Below are 18,822 nucleotides of genomic sequence, written 5' to 3'. Positions count from 1 at the left end.
TGTTTGAGGTTGACAGGCCTCTAGCATAAGGTAGCCCCCTTTTCCTATCCCCTTTCCACCCCAAAACCCTCGCTCTTCAAGTCAGGTATGCTGCCTATGTCCTGGAACAGGAACCAAGGATGTGGAAAGCAATTCTGCCGTTCTCCCCAAAGAGCAGTGCTTTGCCCCAGAATCTCTTGCAATGACAACACATCACAGAGTGCACACACCAGCCCCCAAAGGATGCCAGCCTTCCTACAATCCAGATGTGCTCTGTGTCCATGAGCTGGCATGTTTCCCATGTGATGTTCTAGACATTGGAGCAACTTGATTTTCTTATGGCAAGTTGGCGGGGGCGGGAGGGGGGAGCAGAATTCCCCTCCTCTGCCTTCTGATCAATGTGTAAATCTCCAGGTATGCTGTACCAATGATGAGATTGTGTCACAGGAAGAACAGAACCAGCATGGACTGGGAACAGCACACTGGCTTGCACCAAAGGCCAAGCAACAAAAAAGCAGGACTACCTAAAAAGTCCAAGAGAAACAGGTGATCTGTCTCCTACTCATAGGTACTTACATTTATTGTCAAGGTATATTGTCATACAAACACCATCCCACACACATACACCTGTATATTTAAAATGCTGCTCCTTGTCCACAAGTTTTTTCCCAGGAAAGACTCATCTACTGGGCAGGTATGTACAGACTGCACCATCATCGCTCACTGCCAGGGCTCCTATGAATAAAGTCACACTAATTTTTCATATTTATTAAAGCAAATAAATATATAAATCACAGCTCCCATTTTTTTTTTCTGTGATGGACCATAAATTCCTCTGTCATGAATTTATTTATTTGACATCGGCAACCTTGCTATGACTTACATTCTCCCAGCAAGGATCCAGCAGTAACAAATCAGGGGGAGTTCACTTGTTTAGATGAGAAGCAACTTGCCACCACCTCTACCACAAACATCATACTCCTTTAAACTTAAAACGACTAGAAGGCCTCAGCGATCAAGAGAGAACCACCACGCGTTACAGGCAGATCCTAGGTAGGCAGATGAAAAGAGCTCCGTACAGTTTCATTAAAAACAGCAAAGCAACACTTTAATGAAAGTGTTCATTAGAATTGAAAACATTTAATATCCTGGTATGCAGCAATACCAGGGCTACAACTAAAACCTGCTGCAGCCTGTCAGCTTTCTACGCTTAAGTGCAAAGTACATTTCTGCACCCTTGTCAGTGTTAAGCACACGCATCAGTCCTGCACAAAGCCTGTTCCAAGCTTTGGAGACATCAAAGCAGTGCAGTTACCCACCACCACTCCAGCACTGCCTTTCACGCACTAGATGCCCTGTCAGCACAGGGCAAGTTGGGACAGCCTCTGGCACCGCTCAGGAAGAACAGGAGCTTCCTCTGCATGACACAAAAAAGGAGACCTTGGCAGGATGTAACATGGATGCAGACAAGTCCATCTGACCTAGTTCAAATAACAGGAAGGGGTACAGCCTTCTTAACCAATTTAAATCTAATGCATACAACGCTACTGAACATTCCAGACATCTGAAGCAGAGCATTTCTCTGCCCTCTCAAGATACTCTGCAGTAGAAAAGTTGTAGGCAGTGAATTCAGCTATGGCCACCAAGGGTTTGCAGGCTTATGTAGGACCACAGTACCCCAGTCCTAGGAAAGCACCATGCAGATGTGCTGTATACATCATCCTCTCTTGCTGTTACTCTCGGGAGACCATGGTGAAGTTCTTTACCAAAAAGAAGGCTGTGGGAAAGGATCTGACCCATGAAGAGAGAGAGTTGTGTTTAGCAGCGGGCAAGGCTACTGACCCAAAAAGAAATCATAGGGCATGGGAGAAGGAATGAATTTGGGGTGGAGCGCGGTGGGGTATTCTGAGCCTATTACACGTTTTCAGTCAAAAGGAAAGGACTCACCAGACGTAGACAAAGGTGGCTTGCAATGAAGAGGTGAAAAATGAAAGGACTGTATTAGAAGTGAGATAGGGAAAGGGATAGATAGAATCAGAGACCAAGGCAGCTACGGGAAGAATTTGTGGTGTGAAGGAACAGGCTAGGGGAAAGGAGCAGTTGAAGCTCATAAGCAGCAAAGTGTGAAGGCTTGCAAGAAGATACTCACCCTTGCAGAGACAGCAAACTGGTAAGTGAATACTATCCACAAGGTGATTCTTTGCTTCTATAGTCTTGATGATACGACAACTGATCTACAGATGTCTAAAGCAACAAAACTAGTAATTCCTCTACTGTCCAATCATTGTGTTGAAACATCAACATACACTTCAGAGCAACCTCTATTTTCTCTTGTTCTTGTCTTTTTGCCTTCTTAAGCACATTGGACAAACAACAAATGGCTCAAAAGTGATGAGATCTATTTAAACGAAAAGTCATTAAACATTGGTAGACTGAACAATGCTCCTTGGAACAAGGAGCCATAATTATTTTCCTCCTTTGAATAACTCACAGCAGATAAAGATGAAAGACCTACTACATTTTCAGGAAATTTATTACTACTTACTTAGTGCACAACTTAAGGCATTGAAAATGGCTAGAGTCAGGAAGTTTTAAAGTCTGTGCTCTCAAAAGCAGAACCACTTAAAACTGCCTTTTGCACATTTAGGACTAAAATAAAAGCGCACTCCATGGACTATTGATTTATTTTGGCCAAGTGAAACTTTAGAGAACACATCTCATTATAAAATGCTTGTGGATGTTCTAGTTCGTGGTTCATTTACAGATGATTATAGCACTGTTATTTCATACATCAGTGCTTTGTAATAAACAAAAGCTTGCCCTGGAGGGGCTTCAGTTTAATCGACATTTCTTCCAGTTAAGTTCTGTTTGAAGATGGTGAGAAACTGCAGGAACTCCCTCAAGGACAATAGGCTTACAAGGACAGCCTATCGATTTTGTGAAAGCCTACAGGTCAGTTTGCCCATGTGAGGCCAAATGATGAGTTCTCCTCCCAGTAAGAGGATTTGCAAGGCTACAGTGTGTCTCATCATTTACCCGCTTCTTTGAAAACCAGGATTCACAGGGTCATTTCAAATGGCTGAAAGTGACATTTGACAGATGTCACATCAACTCACATTTCACATGAGCTCCCAAACTGACTACCTTTATGCTTCACAAGTTGTTGAGATTATTCTCCCAAAAAAACTTTTAAGATTTTTCACTAATGCCCACATAGTGCAGAGTGCTGCTGTAGATTAGGCAGTTCTCATGCTTTTTAGCTGGTAGAAATCGCCGTGGAGAGCTACTGCACAGCTGCAGTGTGTGACTCCTGTTCCAGCGTGTTGGGGTGCCAGGAGTGGTGCCGGCACATGTCATCTGTCCTTAGCACAGCAGGGAGATAATGCCCTGAGAGATTTTACCTAGGGTTATAAACTGCAGTGGGGATAAGTCACAAGGAAAGAGCCACCCTGGCTGACATGCTCCATGATCTAGGGCAAGACATCTCTCTGTAAAAGTACAGCAAAAAAGACTTGATCACCTTTTGTTAAGTGTTTTTACAGCCTTGGACAAGAGGAATTACATAAATATGAAGGATTCACTCTATAATTAACATATGCACTGTCCTTTAAAAGCACTTCACACCACTAAAAGTCTAAAGAGTGCACCTGGACAATTATTTTTACATCACTGTAGGGTTTTAAAATTTTATCTTCTTTAATTTCCAGTGAAAGCACTCCTCCCATATTCATTCACTATTTAATTTTAGTTGCAATCTAAGTGCTATTTCTAAGATGTAATAGATTTGAAAGTTAAGTGGCTCCCTACCACACAACAGCATAAATCATGGAAAAAATAAACCCAACAAAATTGTAAATTCCAAATGACCCAGCTGGAAATCACAGTTCAGAATACAGGACACCCTCACAGGTCTCTGTAGACCCCTGCATTGGAGCCACAGCAAATACACACATATTTTATGGAGCAACACAAACAGCAGCTTCCAATACAAATCTCAGACAGCAAAGCCCCCAAACTCTTAATTTTCTTACATTATCCAACCACTGTTTGCCAGGTCCAGCAGAGAGAGTTCAGACTGAAATGCAAAAAACTGTAGCAAAAGAAATAATGGGAACTCACACCAAAGTACGAAGCGGTAAGGCTCTTGTTCTTCAAGCCTCTTTGGGAGCTTTCCCAAATTACTCACACGGCTGACGGTTTGCAAGGCAGGGTTGCTCTTTTTAAAACTGTTGGCCTGCCTCAAAGCCCTCTCTAAATGCAGTTTAGTAAGAGTGGATACATGCAGGCCAGCTCCACGATTGCCCAAGTTGCATTACATCCCGAATCAGCTAGCAGTAGCTTTCAAGCAAGTCAGGAGACGAGACGGAGTTTTATTCAAACCTCTCCATGTTTTTTATACCACTATGTGTGTGCACACCCAAAGCGCAACTGAAGGTGAGGGCTGAAAAGGTCTCAAGAGTTTTCCTGTCCAGCTCCCCAGCGATATAAACACAGGTACATGGAAGAGATCATGTACTCAAACTGTATCCTCAACTAGTACCAGCAACAGCAAATGCCTGTCCTGGAACACTTCGTAGCTCCTTCTAAGTGTCTGAAATTGGGCAGCAGAAATTGTGTCCCCAGAAAGCACCATTATACACAGTCACTACATCTGTGCCTTTGATGTATAAGTTTAGTATAATCTCTAGCACCATACAGATGTTTTATATATATTCACAATAACTTGCTTTTGAAAAGCAGGAACAAGTTGAAAGTTTCATAGAAATGCCTTCACCCTATGCATCTAGTTTTCTCATGAGTCCATATCTGCATTCTCACTCTGCTATGGTTGGATTCAAATAGCTTAAACAGCTTCCAGCGATGCCACATCACGTGTTAAGCGTTACACTGAGCAGTCGGAAGCAAAGATGTAAAGAGGAGGAACAGGAGGTGCCACTTGGCTGGAAAATGAGCCAGGAATCAGAAGCCAGTCAGGGAAACAAATTGACTTCTGCTGAAGAGGTGGGTTTTTTATTAAAAGATTAAAAAAAGCAGATTGTCTGGCTGAAAAATGAACAGGTGGTGACTCTACTTAAATTCTGTTTTGAAGCATAGCCCAGGTTCAAGAATGAATAGAAATGATTGCTGAACTGTAAAAACATAGCATCAGCATCAGCATCAGTTATACCCATCAGAATAACAACTCACTGTGAGTCTTCGCCTTATAGTTACACCGAGACACGGTGATATGAGGAAGTCTGTTGCAGCAGACAGATGTCTATAATGAAAGTCACAGACAACGACAGGTTGTGGCCTGATGCTAAATTTCACCGAGCTGATCTCTGTGAATTCAAATGGGCCTTAAAGGATATCTCTTTCCAAAACTCTTCGTATGGAGTGAGGGATGGCGAGTCGGTGCCTGTGCTTTTCTTCTAACAGGACAATGCTATGGATCTATGGTAAGATCAGCAGTGGGGGAATTTGTGTCAAAGTGATGACCCAAATATTCAAGATGAGATTTAAGTGACCTGCCAAAACCCTCCATCTAAAAAATAGGATTCCCATGCACAAACTGGACTGGCTAGAGGAGATTTTTGTCTTAAAACATCAGTCTGATCAGTTGTGAAATAAGATGCCCAACGCCTTAGCCAGTGGCCACATGATTCACGATCTCAGCAGACAGATACACGGGTTGAGTAAGGGAAGACTGTGCATGATGGACCAGCAGGCACTGAGTCTTTCTAACCACCAAGGGTCACTGTTGATTCACTCAGATGAGGAAGTACTGGGGGGAGAAAGTACTTTTGATTATAATAACAAGAAACTGACTGTCTGAGAAAGCCCTCCAATCCCTAAGGTGCCTGTCAATGCTTGATGCTCTTCTGGGATACTTCCCATGGCAACAGCACTCCTGACTGCAGCTCACAACCACTGAGACAGGGTGCACGCTGGTTGCAACTGCCCTTCAGTTACAAATTTCTCCTCAATCATTTGCATCTCACTCCAAAACAAAGTGTGCTAGCAAGATCCTTAACTTAGACATGCTCACAGACACCGACAGCAACTTGTTGACAGTATCTGACCTGTCATCCCCAAGCCATATATTAACCATTAGCAAATCTCAACCTGGAATCTCTAAACATTCATCTTTCTTTGTACAGGCTAACAAGGGGTCACAGGACCCTCCTCTCTGTTGCCACAGATAAGGACAATTCCCTATATTTTTTCCTTGGGAATAGCCTCTTCTTGGTTTCTGACTTTTCCTCCTTTTAGGATAGTTCTCAAAGCTCTGTCCACTGGACTAATATCAGCCAGTTTCACTACTCAGCCTTACATTATCTTCCTTCTTGTTCAAAGAACTGCTATCATGTCATCATATCATTTAACAAAGGAGGAAAAGATGATTTTCAGCACCAATTTACTGTATCTCAGGCCCTCTGTCTTCAAATGTCAGGGGGAGAGAACGAACTTCAGTGTTAATGAGACAATGGGCTAACGCACGCAGCAGAGCCCTGCGTTACCTGAGAAGGCAGCAGCACATCTTATATACGTGTAGCATCTCAGCTTTTTTTCCTTTTTGAAAAGGAACAGTGTGCAGCCAGAAACCACCCAAATAAGACTAATTTACACACTCTGGAATAATCCAGCTGCTATACTGCAGCTTCGCATCTGCAATTGCATGCTGCAGTCTGCACAGGCTCTGCAAACATTAATTAGGCTTCAGGATATCTCGCGCCTACAAAGACTCCAGCTGCAGTTTGCTCACACCAGGCTGGGGAACTGGGCAGGATGCCCTGCAACAGCAGCTCCAGGTTGAGCCACACACCTGGATATCAACACTGTAAAGGTGAGAGAAGCATGTGGGAGAGCTCCAAGCAATCCCTGCTGTCACTGAGGCAGAGGAAGCAGCACGTGAACCAGGGAAAGGAATCAACCACCAGCCACGGAGAGAGACAGGCAGGTGAATGAAGACAAAAGCATTTTTAAAAAGCTTGTACAGAGCAGAAAGGGTTGCGGGAAAAGCAAACTAAAATTTAAGAATAAAGGGAGGGAGCAGGAAATTGCAACTGGCTGGGCAAAGGCAGGGAATCTGATAAGAAAATACTGTGTTTGATGGGGTCAGGAGAGAAACTTTAGGTTGAAGGTACACAAAAGTTGCTAAGAGATCAAGGGCACAGGGACTGAGGCAGAGCTATAGGAGAAGGGGCCTGACACTGTCTGTAGGGCCACACTGCAAAAAGGCAGGCTTGGAACAAGAATAACCTAGAAAAAGAGGCAAAAGACGTTGCTCTTGGGAAAACAGGCATATGCACAAATCCTGCGCTCCAGTAAATATCCACCTCCTGAGCGGGGTGAGTCTTACTGCCTCGCTGCTATCAAACTCCTGTGCAACCTGCTGGCAAAGCATCCCAAAAAGAGCACTCAGTTATATAATGATGAACAAGTTAAAGAATTTGTGTCTTACACTTCTGTGGATGCGAAGTCACTCATATGGGCCTCCATCTCCACCAGAAGACAAGTGGCTAACTCAGCTGCAGGTAAAGGCAGGCAGTATCAGCTTCTAGGAAACCTGCTGCAGGAATTGGTGTTAGTGCATACGCAGCCACCTGGGATCATTAGTCAATCAGGAAGATTGGCTGGATGAATATTCAAAGCCCAATACTCAGAGGACAGCAGGTAACCCAGCCTCCTTTGCTGTAAATCTTCAGAAGGAGTATGAAGGCAGCAAACTATCTTTAACTCTTCATATTAAATTACACATTCATTAATTACATTAAATATTTCCTGCACGTTTTCGCTATAACTTAACGTCATTCATTTGCATCTCTGTTGAATTAGGGGACAACTTGGTCAGGCACAAAAATCCCATTTACCCAGCAATGGCGTGATAGCTGCTTCACTTGAGATCACCCCTTACGAAAAGGTGTGGCATGTTAACGCTGGGGCTTCAGCCCCTGCCCTCCACACATTCACGTGCTTGCTTAACGCCGAGGCCCTCCATGGCCATTAACAGGGCTGCTCATGGGAGGAAGCCAGACCCACGAGCATGGGCCATATTAAAGCTTAGCTGAGGCGGGGGGGGGGTGGGGGGGGGGGGTGGGAAGGATCAGTTCTGGGGAGCCAGGGCCAAGCAACTGCAAGATAAAACAAATACGGAAGTTTACTCTTGAATATCAGTCTCTCATACAGACTCACACCTACAGTGCAAGTGTTGGAACTTCCCTCTCCAGGGGCAGTCAGCCGCCACAACTTCGCATCCCGAAATGGAGCGAGGAGCTGTGGGTCAGCACCTTCCGCTGACCCCTGCTATAGCGTCAGGGCTGCACTGCACACACGTCTGCGGAACTGCTCGGCTGGGATTCAGAATGGCTCAGTAACAAAACAGGGCTTGAAAAGCAACTCTGAGCCCGATGATTAAGCATGTAGACAATAAACGTTCCTTTAGGAAATGACAAAATAAAGTGTGAGCAAGGAAAGTGCAGAGGTTTAATTAATTTGTATCCATTTACTGATGGCAGACTATTCGCACCATGCCAGGAGCCTCCCTTCCATTTAACAGTACAAGAAAGGCAAAGTATTTCTGACCTGCTGACAAGGTTGTAGCTGACACCTCAAGCATAGTGGACCTAAGTAAAGAAAGGGAAAATATTACTGTGGTTGTTACCACAAAGACTTGAAAGGCCATAGTCAGCAGCACAGCAATACTCTGAAACGTATGCTACGGAGGGACTGTCACCATAAAAGTTTCAGCTGTAAATATTGTCTCTGCAGTAGCAGAAAATGTTTTGTGTTCATTGTCCTAATTGAATTTAAAAAAAACCAAACATCAATCAGTCAGACTATATACATATACACACAAACACGCACACACATAAATCTTTCATCACTTGGGAATGTTTCCAGCTTTCAATGTCATGTCTTGAATTAACACTGCAGATCATCTCTCTCTCTGACCTACCCCAAAGCTCCAGCAGATTGTGCAGCACTTGTATTAGCACCCACCTGGGATGGACAGAAGGGGAAGGTGGCGAGGGAAAGACAGCAAGGGGCACAGCAAGCTCACAGACCATTTGACTCTCTCACCAGCTGCTGCCACCCAACTTTTGCCCAAGACTGAACTAAATTCTGCCTTCACAGTCATACATGCACAACTCAACTTCACTGTGAACGGTTCACATGCACATGAGGACAAAATTGAGTCCAAAGTGATACAGAATGGCTGTGCCAGTCACTGGAAGAAAATGCCCAGCTACACAGTGCTGAAAGCTACATTTGAAAAACACATCGGCCACCCAGACCTAGGTGCTGTCATCCATCCAGTCCCCTACTGTCATGATCAGCTGTTCTGTAACTGGCTGCACCTTGCCGTGAGATGGTTATCAAAACACATCTGAAAACAGAAGATCAATGAAGATACAGAGCGGGCAGCTTCTGCCTCTGCAGCAACATTCATCAGCTGCAGCGCAGAAACGCACACCAATCATTTTGTATAACAGTCACCTTAACAAGGCTTTATCACAGCATCCCTATCTCTTGATGTCAAAAGACACACTGACAACCCAAATATCCTTTATATAGCCACAGAGACATCAGCCTCAGACAATATTTGATTCTGCTAACATTATCTCTTAAGCTTATTTTGGATTTCACAACACATCTACACTAGAAATGCAAATACCTAGCAACGTTATCAGCCGTCCTGGTGGATGCTACCATGCTGCTTTCTGTGGAGGGATGGGAGGAAGGGAAGAAGTCCCAGAAACAACACTTGCTTTAAGGCTCTGAAGCAGTCAGAAAATCTTTCTGACAAAACCCAGTGAAATGTGCATCTACTTGGAAGAATGAAGGCTTAAGTCCCCACCTCCCAGCGCAGACTACTTATAAAATTATGCCCCAGCATTTATTTGTAGGATTATGGGAGTCCTGAAGCAGGCATTAATGGAAGACTTCTAACTTGGAGAGCAAAAAACAGAGCACAAACAGCATCTCTTTGCTATTCTGTTTCAACATGTCTACATCTTGTCTTTCCTTCTGTAAGATGTTTGTTTCTCCAGGGTAAATCAAACTTCAAGCTCCGTTCAGCTCATGGACCTTCCACAGGATCATCAATAAAGGCTTATGCATAACGAGTCATCTTAACTACTGGATCATGCCTGCTTTAGGACCAGAGTACTACTATACTTATATCCTTAACACATTTCCAGGTCATTAAGGTAAAGAAATTAGGAAGAGCATCTTACTGAAATCCCTGTGAAAACTAGACATAGCGACCATTCATTCAGGGCCCTACGATGCAGACACATGTTCTTTCTAAATAAAAAGATCACCGAATCTGTTCACAAAGGCCTTGTATCAGCCACTGGGAACTGAAAACTCTACGCCATTTAAAGGCAAATGCATCTGAACAAGAGAAATTTGAGAGCAGAAGCTGCTAAGCACAAGCCCCTGTTTCCCCAGCAGAGTGTTGGGTGTTACTTGAGGCCACGCCGACGCACACCAAAGCGGGTAAATGCCTGTGCTTACGGACTGCCTGTCAGAAAAAACTTACTGCTGGTTATCTCCTGGGCCAAATTTGGATTTGGAAAATGACAAAGCAGAAGTGAGCAGTCAATATCCCAGAAGATTTGTGAATGAGAGAGACAGTTATAAGCCCAGATAGACTTGGGGGAGCCATGTAAATGTATTACAAGCACCAAGATTTATATTAATGCCTGGAGCTGACAAGGTCTCTCTTCTTATTTAATTGCCCACTCATGACTAAGTTAAGAGAGTCCACGTGGGACCATGACGTAAAGATGAGTAGCTCTGTCTAGCCTCAACACTGAACGCAATACAACACTAATATAAAGAGCAAATCTCCCAAGCACAGATCACTATATTATCAAGCATTTGCTGACAGCTAAAATAATTCAATTTAGGGTGGAAATATACCTCGCAGTGCACAGACGGACTGGCCTCTGCACACTAATCTGGCAATAATCTTGCTAGGAAATTTGCTACTGAAAACTCTTCCCTTCCTTTTTGATAAATGCAATCTTGTGCTACTTACATTTGTTGAAAATGCTGCTGTAGAGATTCCTGCCCAACTTAAAGCTACAATCACAATAACTCCTATGATTCTCTCCGTTGCCATGTCCTCCCCATTCTCCTGTGTTCTTCATATCCATTTATTGCCTCTGACTTGACTGCAAGCTCTTTAGGGCAAGGCCTCCTGGATAATAAGCCTTTGTGTAATACATTATTGATGTCCATGCGGGCTTCTAGGCACAGCTGTGATACAAATCCTAAATGACAGTGGTAAGACAACTACTGGCATGAGCTTAAAAGCCAAGCTGAGCCCTTTAGAAAAGTCTGGCCTCAGTGATAAATTTAGGTTTTTAAATAACCCATAGTCCCAGAGCATTCGAGTGACTCATCTACACCAATTAATTTATTCTTACAACACCTAGACTAGACAGGGAAATCTAAGCTCCCTCACTTCATGACTTTGGGATACTGAAGGATGTGCAAAGAGAAGGACTTAATGCAAGATCCGCAGCCTTTCATCTTAGCCATGAGATTATGTTTTCTCCCTTTGGGATCGACAGCCTGACTCCTGATCTCAAGTCACCCAACATCATGCTTAACACATCCTCCCAACATTTAAGAAGCAGTATGAACGAGCTGCCTCCAAAGAGCAACATCCCTTCTTAAGCTTATGAAACAAGGTCAATGAAAGTTGGAATAAGCAGGTGTTACCCTCCGCTATCCAAAAGGGATAACACATTTAAAATGTGTGTTACTTAAATCGTATATGGGTAGGTGTGAGCAAAAACTTCAGATACACAGTATACATGTAATATTGGGAGAGATGGGATCCAAAACATTTATTTTTCATCTTTAAACCATATTAAGTCTCTTCCTGACACTGCAAAAAAGAAATGAACCTCTCAATTTATCCTCACAGCACAGTATTAAGCAGAAAAGTTTTAGCTCTGCTTTACAGATGAAAAATTGACATATATTGACTTAACTAAACATAAAAGAGTGAAACATCCAACAAATCAAACAGCCCATCTGGCTGAGTACTTTTTGATGCTATGTAACAAGATGAAAAAGCAAATAACCACTGAAACACACATCAGGCAAATGCCTATGTGGGAACAGCCAGGAGCGCTGTGCAAAGGCTGGGCAGCCTTGACCCTCAGCCCTTTGCCCAAGTCTTCGACCTGGGTCCAGCTGCCACTCTCCCATCGACCTGACCCAAGCCTACCATTTTTTCAGTCCTATTTCTGAACGGAATTATAATGATATTTCCTTTCTCTCTTGCCCATCTAGATGCTAAATTCTTCAACATCACTTACAGCATGTTTGTACGAAACACAGTGAAATGAAATCCCCACCAAGAATGAGGCTATCAAGCTGGGTCATGGCAAGGATGATCATGGCTTCAAAAGCAAAGTGACAGTAGAATCACCCAGTTCTCACAACTACACGGGTGCATAATTACAGTTTATAGCGTATTTGTGCAGTCCAGGTGTTTGCCCAAACATCTGAGGATTAATTATAAGCACTGCATTAAGACAGCCTCGCCTGCACCCCCATTAAGACCGCATATGAGTGCTATGAAATACTACGGCGCTTTGCAAGAAGGAACTGGCATTTGCAGAGAGCAAGCACAGGTAACATGCAAGGCATCACTATAATCGGGCATCTCGTAACCGCTGCGGGGCACATTAAGCCATGTCAGTGAAGACACAGCCACAACGATACTGTGATGTGACCTCCAAACCCTGCACTACCTTCAGCCAGCGCCAGCTTAGTTTTGTGCCAATTTTGGATGTAGAACTCATGGCTTGACCTTAATGAAGTTACACGTTAGCTCTGTCGTTTCCTTGAACACAATGAACACCTTGGAAGAGGAAAACGAACTCAAACATAAAACAGAGATCCCCTTTACCGGCAAAATCTATGTGAAAAATAACTCTGGGATAGAAGAGAGCCTCCTCTCTTCTAGAGAGCTTCAGCTGGTACCACAAGGCTAAAATGAGTTAAGTCCAGAAAAACACAGACTATAAGAAACAATAGATTGATTGATTACTCCGCATTTGGCCACTAAAGGCATTGAAATGGTTAACCTTGTGTGAACCCAGAAAGTTCCAGAGTGTCTGACTACACAGAAATAATACTCAAAGGAAATTTATTTTTTTAACTATAGTCTAGTGGGCCTGAAAACTGCCATTGCAGAGGACAGCCTCTTTGTAGGGGCTTCGGGCTCTTAAATCTGCCACGATGCTGAGGAAGGGAATGAAACTGGTGGACTTCCGTGGGGGGTTCACTTTCATTTATTTCTAAAACAGATGTCATTCCGGCCTCCTCCCAACTTAATGACATATTGCATTTGGACTCCAAAGTGAAGGCACAAAGCCCAGCAGAATAGGGAAGAGAAAGAAGATATGTAACAGAATTGAGAAACTAGCATTTCAAAGCAAAGCCTAACCAAACGCTGATAAAATCACTTCACCAAGGGCCTCAAAAACAAAGGGCTTCAGCTTACCAGAGAAAGCAAAACCTTGAATCATTCAAATGAAATCCTCAACCGGGCAAAGTTCACTGTGGTTTTGTCAATTATATCAACAGGGTCAGAATTAGCTTTGTTATGTGTTGAAATGCACTAACCTTATCGGGATGCTCTTCATTGTAAGGATTCCAGTTAATACTCTGAAAATCTAATCTGAATTCTGCCTCTGCACATCACAATAATGCAGTTGCAGCAACAACAGAAAAGCACAGTATCTCAGAAACCCACAACTCATCAAAACAAGCGTTTCTGCTGAAATCTTAGGGTTTCATAAAATCAAAACAATGTTGACAATATTAAAATAATATAAATACCGGATACAAGTCATTTCACCCCACAATGTTTCCAGAAGAAAGAGGTGTTTGCTCACTTTTCATTTGTAAATTACTTTCAATTATTTTATTCATTATTTTATCCATTAATTTATCAAGTATCCATACTTTTTCTCTGCATATTACATTTACACTTCTGATGTCAGAATCTAAATGAAATATTTCAGTTTTGAAAACTGAAATAAAAAAAATACAGACTCTAAGTCAAATATCTCCCTATACACACATGTGAGGCTACGGACTTTTCCTTTGTGAAGTCTTCCAACATTTTTAAGTCAGTAGGAAGCAGAATTCTTAACAAATTTTGAAAAGCCAGAAGAAACTGGCTTTCCAACCTCCACATGGCTGTTTCCACATCCCTTTGCATCCACTGATTTTAAATTAAGTTCAAGAGAAAGAAAGGTGGGCCATTTTCTGAAGGTAACAAAGAAAAAAAAATCCAGAAATGCAAATTTTAAAGGTGATTTTATTTTTTTAACTAATGGTATAACTGACTTCACACAGCAACTCTAGAAAGACACTTCAAACTTCTAGAAAGAGCAGCATCCAAGGCTCAGAAGACAGTGTGCAGTTTCCTTGAGTTGAGCAGCCCATGAAAGCTCCATGGGGAAATGTCACATTTAACAAAATAAAGCAAGCGGGCAACTGTGAAATAAGAATGCTTCATATTCAAGAAGAAAAGTTCAAATAATTAAAAAAAAAAAACCAAACCACCACAGAAGAGTAAAGTTAACCAACTAAATTTAAAGTTTTGTGTTACATTGCAATTGATCTGTCTCAGAGATAACGGTTTGCATCAGCTGTTGAGTAATTAGGACTGCAACTAGTAACGAGCATCTCAGCAGCTGCTGTTTTGTCCAGATACACATTGTATAAACGTCCATAGAGAAACACAACAGGGTTACCACAAGCTGCCTGTCTGAAAACACCGCACCTACACAGTCACTGCTCCCATTCAGACAGGGATTATAGCCACACAGATGGACAAGTGATCTCAGCAGACAGTATGAGATAGCACGTCGTGCTGGCAGTCAGCAGAGCCACAGCCAGAGCCGGCCCAAAGCAAACATCCCCGAGCCAGACACCAACGTGGGTGCTGAGCCCTTTAGCTGAAGGGCAGCCAGCGGAGGGCTGTGATGATGGTTAGTGGACTGGAGCATCTCCCGTATGGGGACAGGCTGGGAGAGCTGGGCCTGCCCAGCCTGGGGAAGGGAAGGCTGAGAGGGGATCTCATCGACGCACACACATCTCTCCAGGGCGAGTGCCGACAGGACGGGCCAGGCTCTTCGCAGCGGTGCCCAGCGACAGGACAAGGGGCAACGGGCACAGCCTGCAACACAGGAGGTTCCTTCTGAATGTGAGGAAGCACTTCTTCACCTTGAGGGTGCTGGAGCGCTGGGACGGTTCTGCCCAGAGAGGCTGTGGGGTCTCCTTCCCTGGAGACATTCAAACCCCACCTGGACGCGACGCTGCGCACCCTGCTCTAGGTGACCCTGCCTTGGGAGGGGGGTGGACTAGAGGATCCCCAGAGGTCCCTTCCCACCCCGACCCGTCTGTGGCTCTGTGAAATCCACATCTATGAAGCTGTTCTATTGTACTTTTTATATATACACATATAAATACATACAGATAGATAGATAAATACCTAAAGAGTACAGGAAATGCATTGTGGAATCACTTAACATGAGACCCTGAAAGCTGGAATTCACTGCGCTTATGCGATTCATAAAAAGTGCAGTGAAAACGCATTAATCACTTTTTCAACAGCTTCTCCTCACTAACCCTTAGTACATGGAACTAATAATTTTTTTGCAGAATACGAGCTTTATTCATAGAAAATACATATTTATACAAATTATTAATTAAACCCTTCTCAATATCTACCATACCTGAAACATCTGGCATTTTTCTCTCTTAACAGTTCCACAGACTTGGCATTTTAAGCAGTTAATTAAAGTAACTCCAACTGTCAACAGTACATCATGTTTTGTGCCTTTAGATGGCTGCAAATGTAATTACTAGAGACAATCCATCAATCGCTAACCTCTAACCATGTCTATTGTGACACAGAGGCTCAGAGAGGACATCCCTTCCTCTGTTCCTTACCATCTCCTGCACACTTACGCTGGTCTACAGGACTGTATAGAGCACAGAAGACTGCCGGAAAGCTCTCATGAAATATGAAGTCATCTGCTTTATACAGCTCTCAGTGGGCAGCATGCATACAGTCTAAGCAACAAGAGCCTTCTAATTCCTATTCCTTGTCAGGAAACAAACTCCTAATAAAGGGATCACATGCTGTAAGAATGCTTGATTTATTTTATTCTCTATTACCAGAGATCAAGGACTAAGGGAAGAAGGCTAAATTTGTTCCCCTGCCGAGAAAAGGTTTCCTATATGTCTGGGAACTCCTACCGTTGATCACCAAGAGAAACTAGCATATATCTTTCTACACATTTCCAGTCCAGTGTTTCAAGCAGACCTCAGCCTCTGATTTGGGCTAATCCACTGGGGTTTTTTGCACTGTTCAAGGTGAAAATCAAGAAAGGCAACCAACAAAAGTGCTGAGGAACAGTCTGGTATCCAACAGGCTGTTAAAAAAAATAAAATTAAAACAGTTCCACATTTCAAATGGGACTGGGGCTTTGCAGGGCTAGGGCTATACTGTGGATTTCAGCCCCGAGATATACTCCGGCATAAGAGTGGTGGCTCACCCAGCAAGCAGAAAGCTGGTATGGCAACAGGAGGACAACGGGGGAGAAGTCAGTGCCAGGAGCTGCCAGGTATCAAAGCAGGTCACATGCTAGAATAAAAGGTATATACTGTCCCAGAGCAGAGAGGTTAGGAGCGACGTGACATTGGCGCTATGTCCACAGGTGATGTGGAACAGTCAGACTGCTGCATTTGCATGAGTGCTAGCAGGGTACTAGGCACATAAAATATCCAGAGTCTGTAGTAGAAAGGAGTGCTCCCTACCCCTTGCTTTCATAGACAAAAAGTCCTCCCACATAGTATAAAGCTGCAGTGCTTTCTGAAGCTCTGTCTGCGGGGACCCTGGTGTTGGCCTTTCCATTACACACAACGAAAAGTGTTTTCTCACCTCTGACACTGAAATGAGTCCTATTTCTGAAACAGCTGTCTTGCACCATTTGTCACTTAAAAGAAAGCCCTGAATAAATGGAGAGTACACTGACCTGTGGCTAAGAAAAATGTTGCTAAGACACACAGCTTAATTGCATCTGTCAAAAATGTATTTGTGCTCACTACACCTGATGAATCATCACCACACGCTTTCTGACTGCCAGACCAAACTGAGGATAACAGAAGTCTTGGAACTCAGCCACCTAGAAATCTTTAAATAGAAGTCTATAAATAGTAACAAACATCTTATATGGGCCTTCATGCAAGTATCTTGGTCAAATTCCTTGACATGGCACTAAAACCATTGCGCTCACAGTCTTCCTGAAGTTTCACAGAAGGGTCTTATCACTTCCTCCTCCCACCCTTCAAACTTGTATCATCCAAAACGGTTGTCACAGCCCCCCTCCTCAACTACATTTCACCAGGAAGATAAGCAAATTTTATTGGCTTATATTTAGTTTCAGTGTTTAACACTTGCAGTATGTGATCAGTGATTTCATCTGCAGGACTGGGCACGTAAAACATACCATCTTAAAAATAAACTACATTTCAGTGACTTCATGAGGAACTTTCTTGTGGGAAAAAAAGCCAACTTTATGTTTAAACTATGGTAATGCTATGAATCTTGTAATGGTGTTGCAATGGAGTACTGCAGATCCAGAGCTCAGAATAAGGAAAATCATACGTGTATTTGTCACCTGCTTTGACTAGATATTTTAGGCAGACTCAGAGATACAGTCATCGCAGCAGAACTCCAGGTTACTTCTCTAAGCATGATTAGGTTTTCCAGGTACAGCTTTGTAAGCAAGATGCCAAAAAAGCATACCAGGATACACTGAACTAGCAGGGACTTCTTTTAACACTAAATTTAAATTCCTTTCAGTTCTTTCATCTTTTTTTCTTCTCTCTTCAATCTCATCAAAGTTTGCCTATAGTTTTTCAGAGTTTATATCAATATGTAGACCTGGGCTATACAACCCCCAAATACCTTTCTAATGTCTCCCTCAGCATCCCACCTAAGCTTAAAGCAAGATCTGGCTACAAGTTTCCAGGGGTTTATGTGAAGTGCAATTACATTTCCATGAAGGTGAAGGAGTCTTTTATGTTGCACTTGAAATACTTTACAATGTGCAGTAATTATTCAATTCTTTTCAACCAGATCTTGGTCAAACTACACTTCATTGCTGATCTGACTGCTGTCAAGTATCTTGCTTCTGCAATAACCCATTTCATACAGCATGTTGATATGGTTTATGAGCTAAGTAAGGCTCTAACCCTTAAGAGTGCCCTTATACTCTTGATTGTTAATTCTTAAGGAAAGAAAATTTTCCTCAATCAGTTCTGCTCTTTTACTGATGAAAAAAAAAAAAAAATCTGTGCAAGAAACTAATTTACAGCCATAGCTCTTTCTCTTTCACAGCAGCATAAGACTCTTCAGTTTTTCCACAGAAAGGTACTTGATGTCTCTTTGATTGACAAGTTCCTTCAAAGCATATTCCACCTACAGCAGGTAAGACTTTGCTCTATCAGTTGTAATAACTGTGATTGCATGTATGGAAAGACCTCCAACATTAACGTTAAAATCCTGATCAAAGAACTCTGCTTTAGTTCACTGCATATGACTAGGGAAAATCATTTGGCGGTTCTGTATACCAGTCTCTGTAAAATGGGAGATGCTGATGTTTACCTCCTCATAAGCAAGTCGAAAGCTTGTTAAGTATTTTAAGATTGCTGGATGGCAGATGCTAAGTATTTTCAGTAGGATTTTACACCAGCAAGATGTTAATTACTGCAGTTCTTCATTTGCTAGATTCCCTGATGAACTGATAC

The 18,822-nt window shown here is 42.9% G+C and overlaps 1 protein-coding gene across 4 annotated transcripts in view; it reads right to left on the bottom strand.

Moving 5' to 3' along the window:
- Positions 1-18,822, bottom strand: part of TSPAN4 (tetraspanin 4) — a 435,635-nt gene that overhangs the window by 319,290 nt on the left and 97,523 nt on the right. Inside the window, exon 3 of one of the 4 annotated variants that reach the window (XM_055722377.1) lies at positions 7,424-7,531. The exons of 2 other annotated variants lie outside the window; for them this stretch is intronic. In XM_055722377.1, the coding sequence (XP_055578352.1) occupies positions 7,424-7,461 (38 nt within the window). In that variant the 5' untranslated portion in view covers positions 7,462-7,531. The remainder of the gene's footprint in view (positions 1-7,423; positions 7,532-18,822) is intronic. One more of the 4 variants, XM_055722378.1, reaches the window with a different exon arrangement.

This window comes from Falco cherrug, chromosome 10, assembly GCF_023634085.1.
Source record: "Falco cherrug isolate bFalChe1 chromosome 10, bFalChe1.pri, whole genome shotgun sequence".
In the NCBI taxonomy this organism is placed as follows: Eukaryota; Metazoa; Chordata; class Aves; order Falconiformes; family Falconidae; genus Falco; species Falco cherrug.
This window is presented reverse-complemented; position numbering and strand designations above follow the sequence as displayed.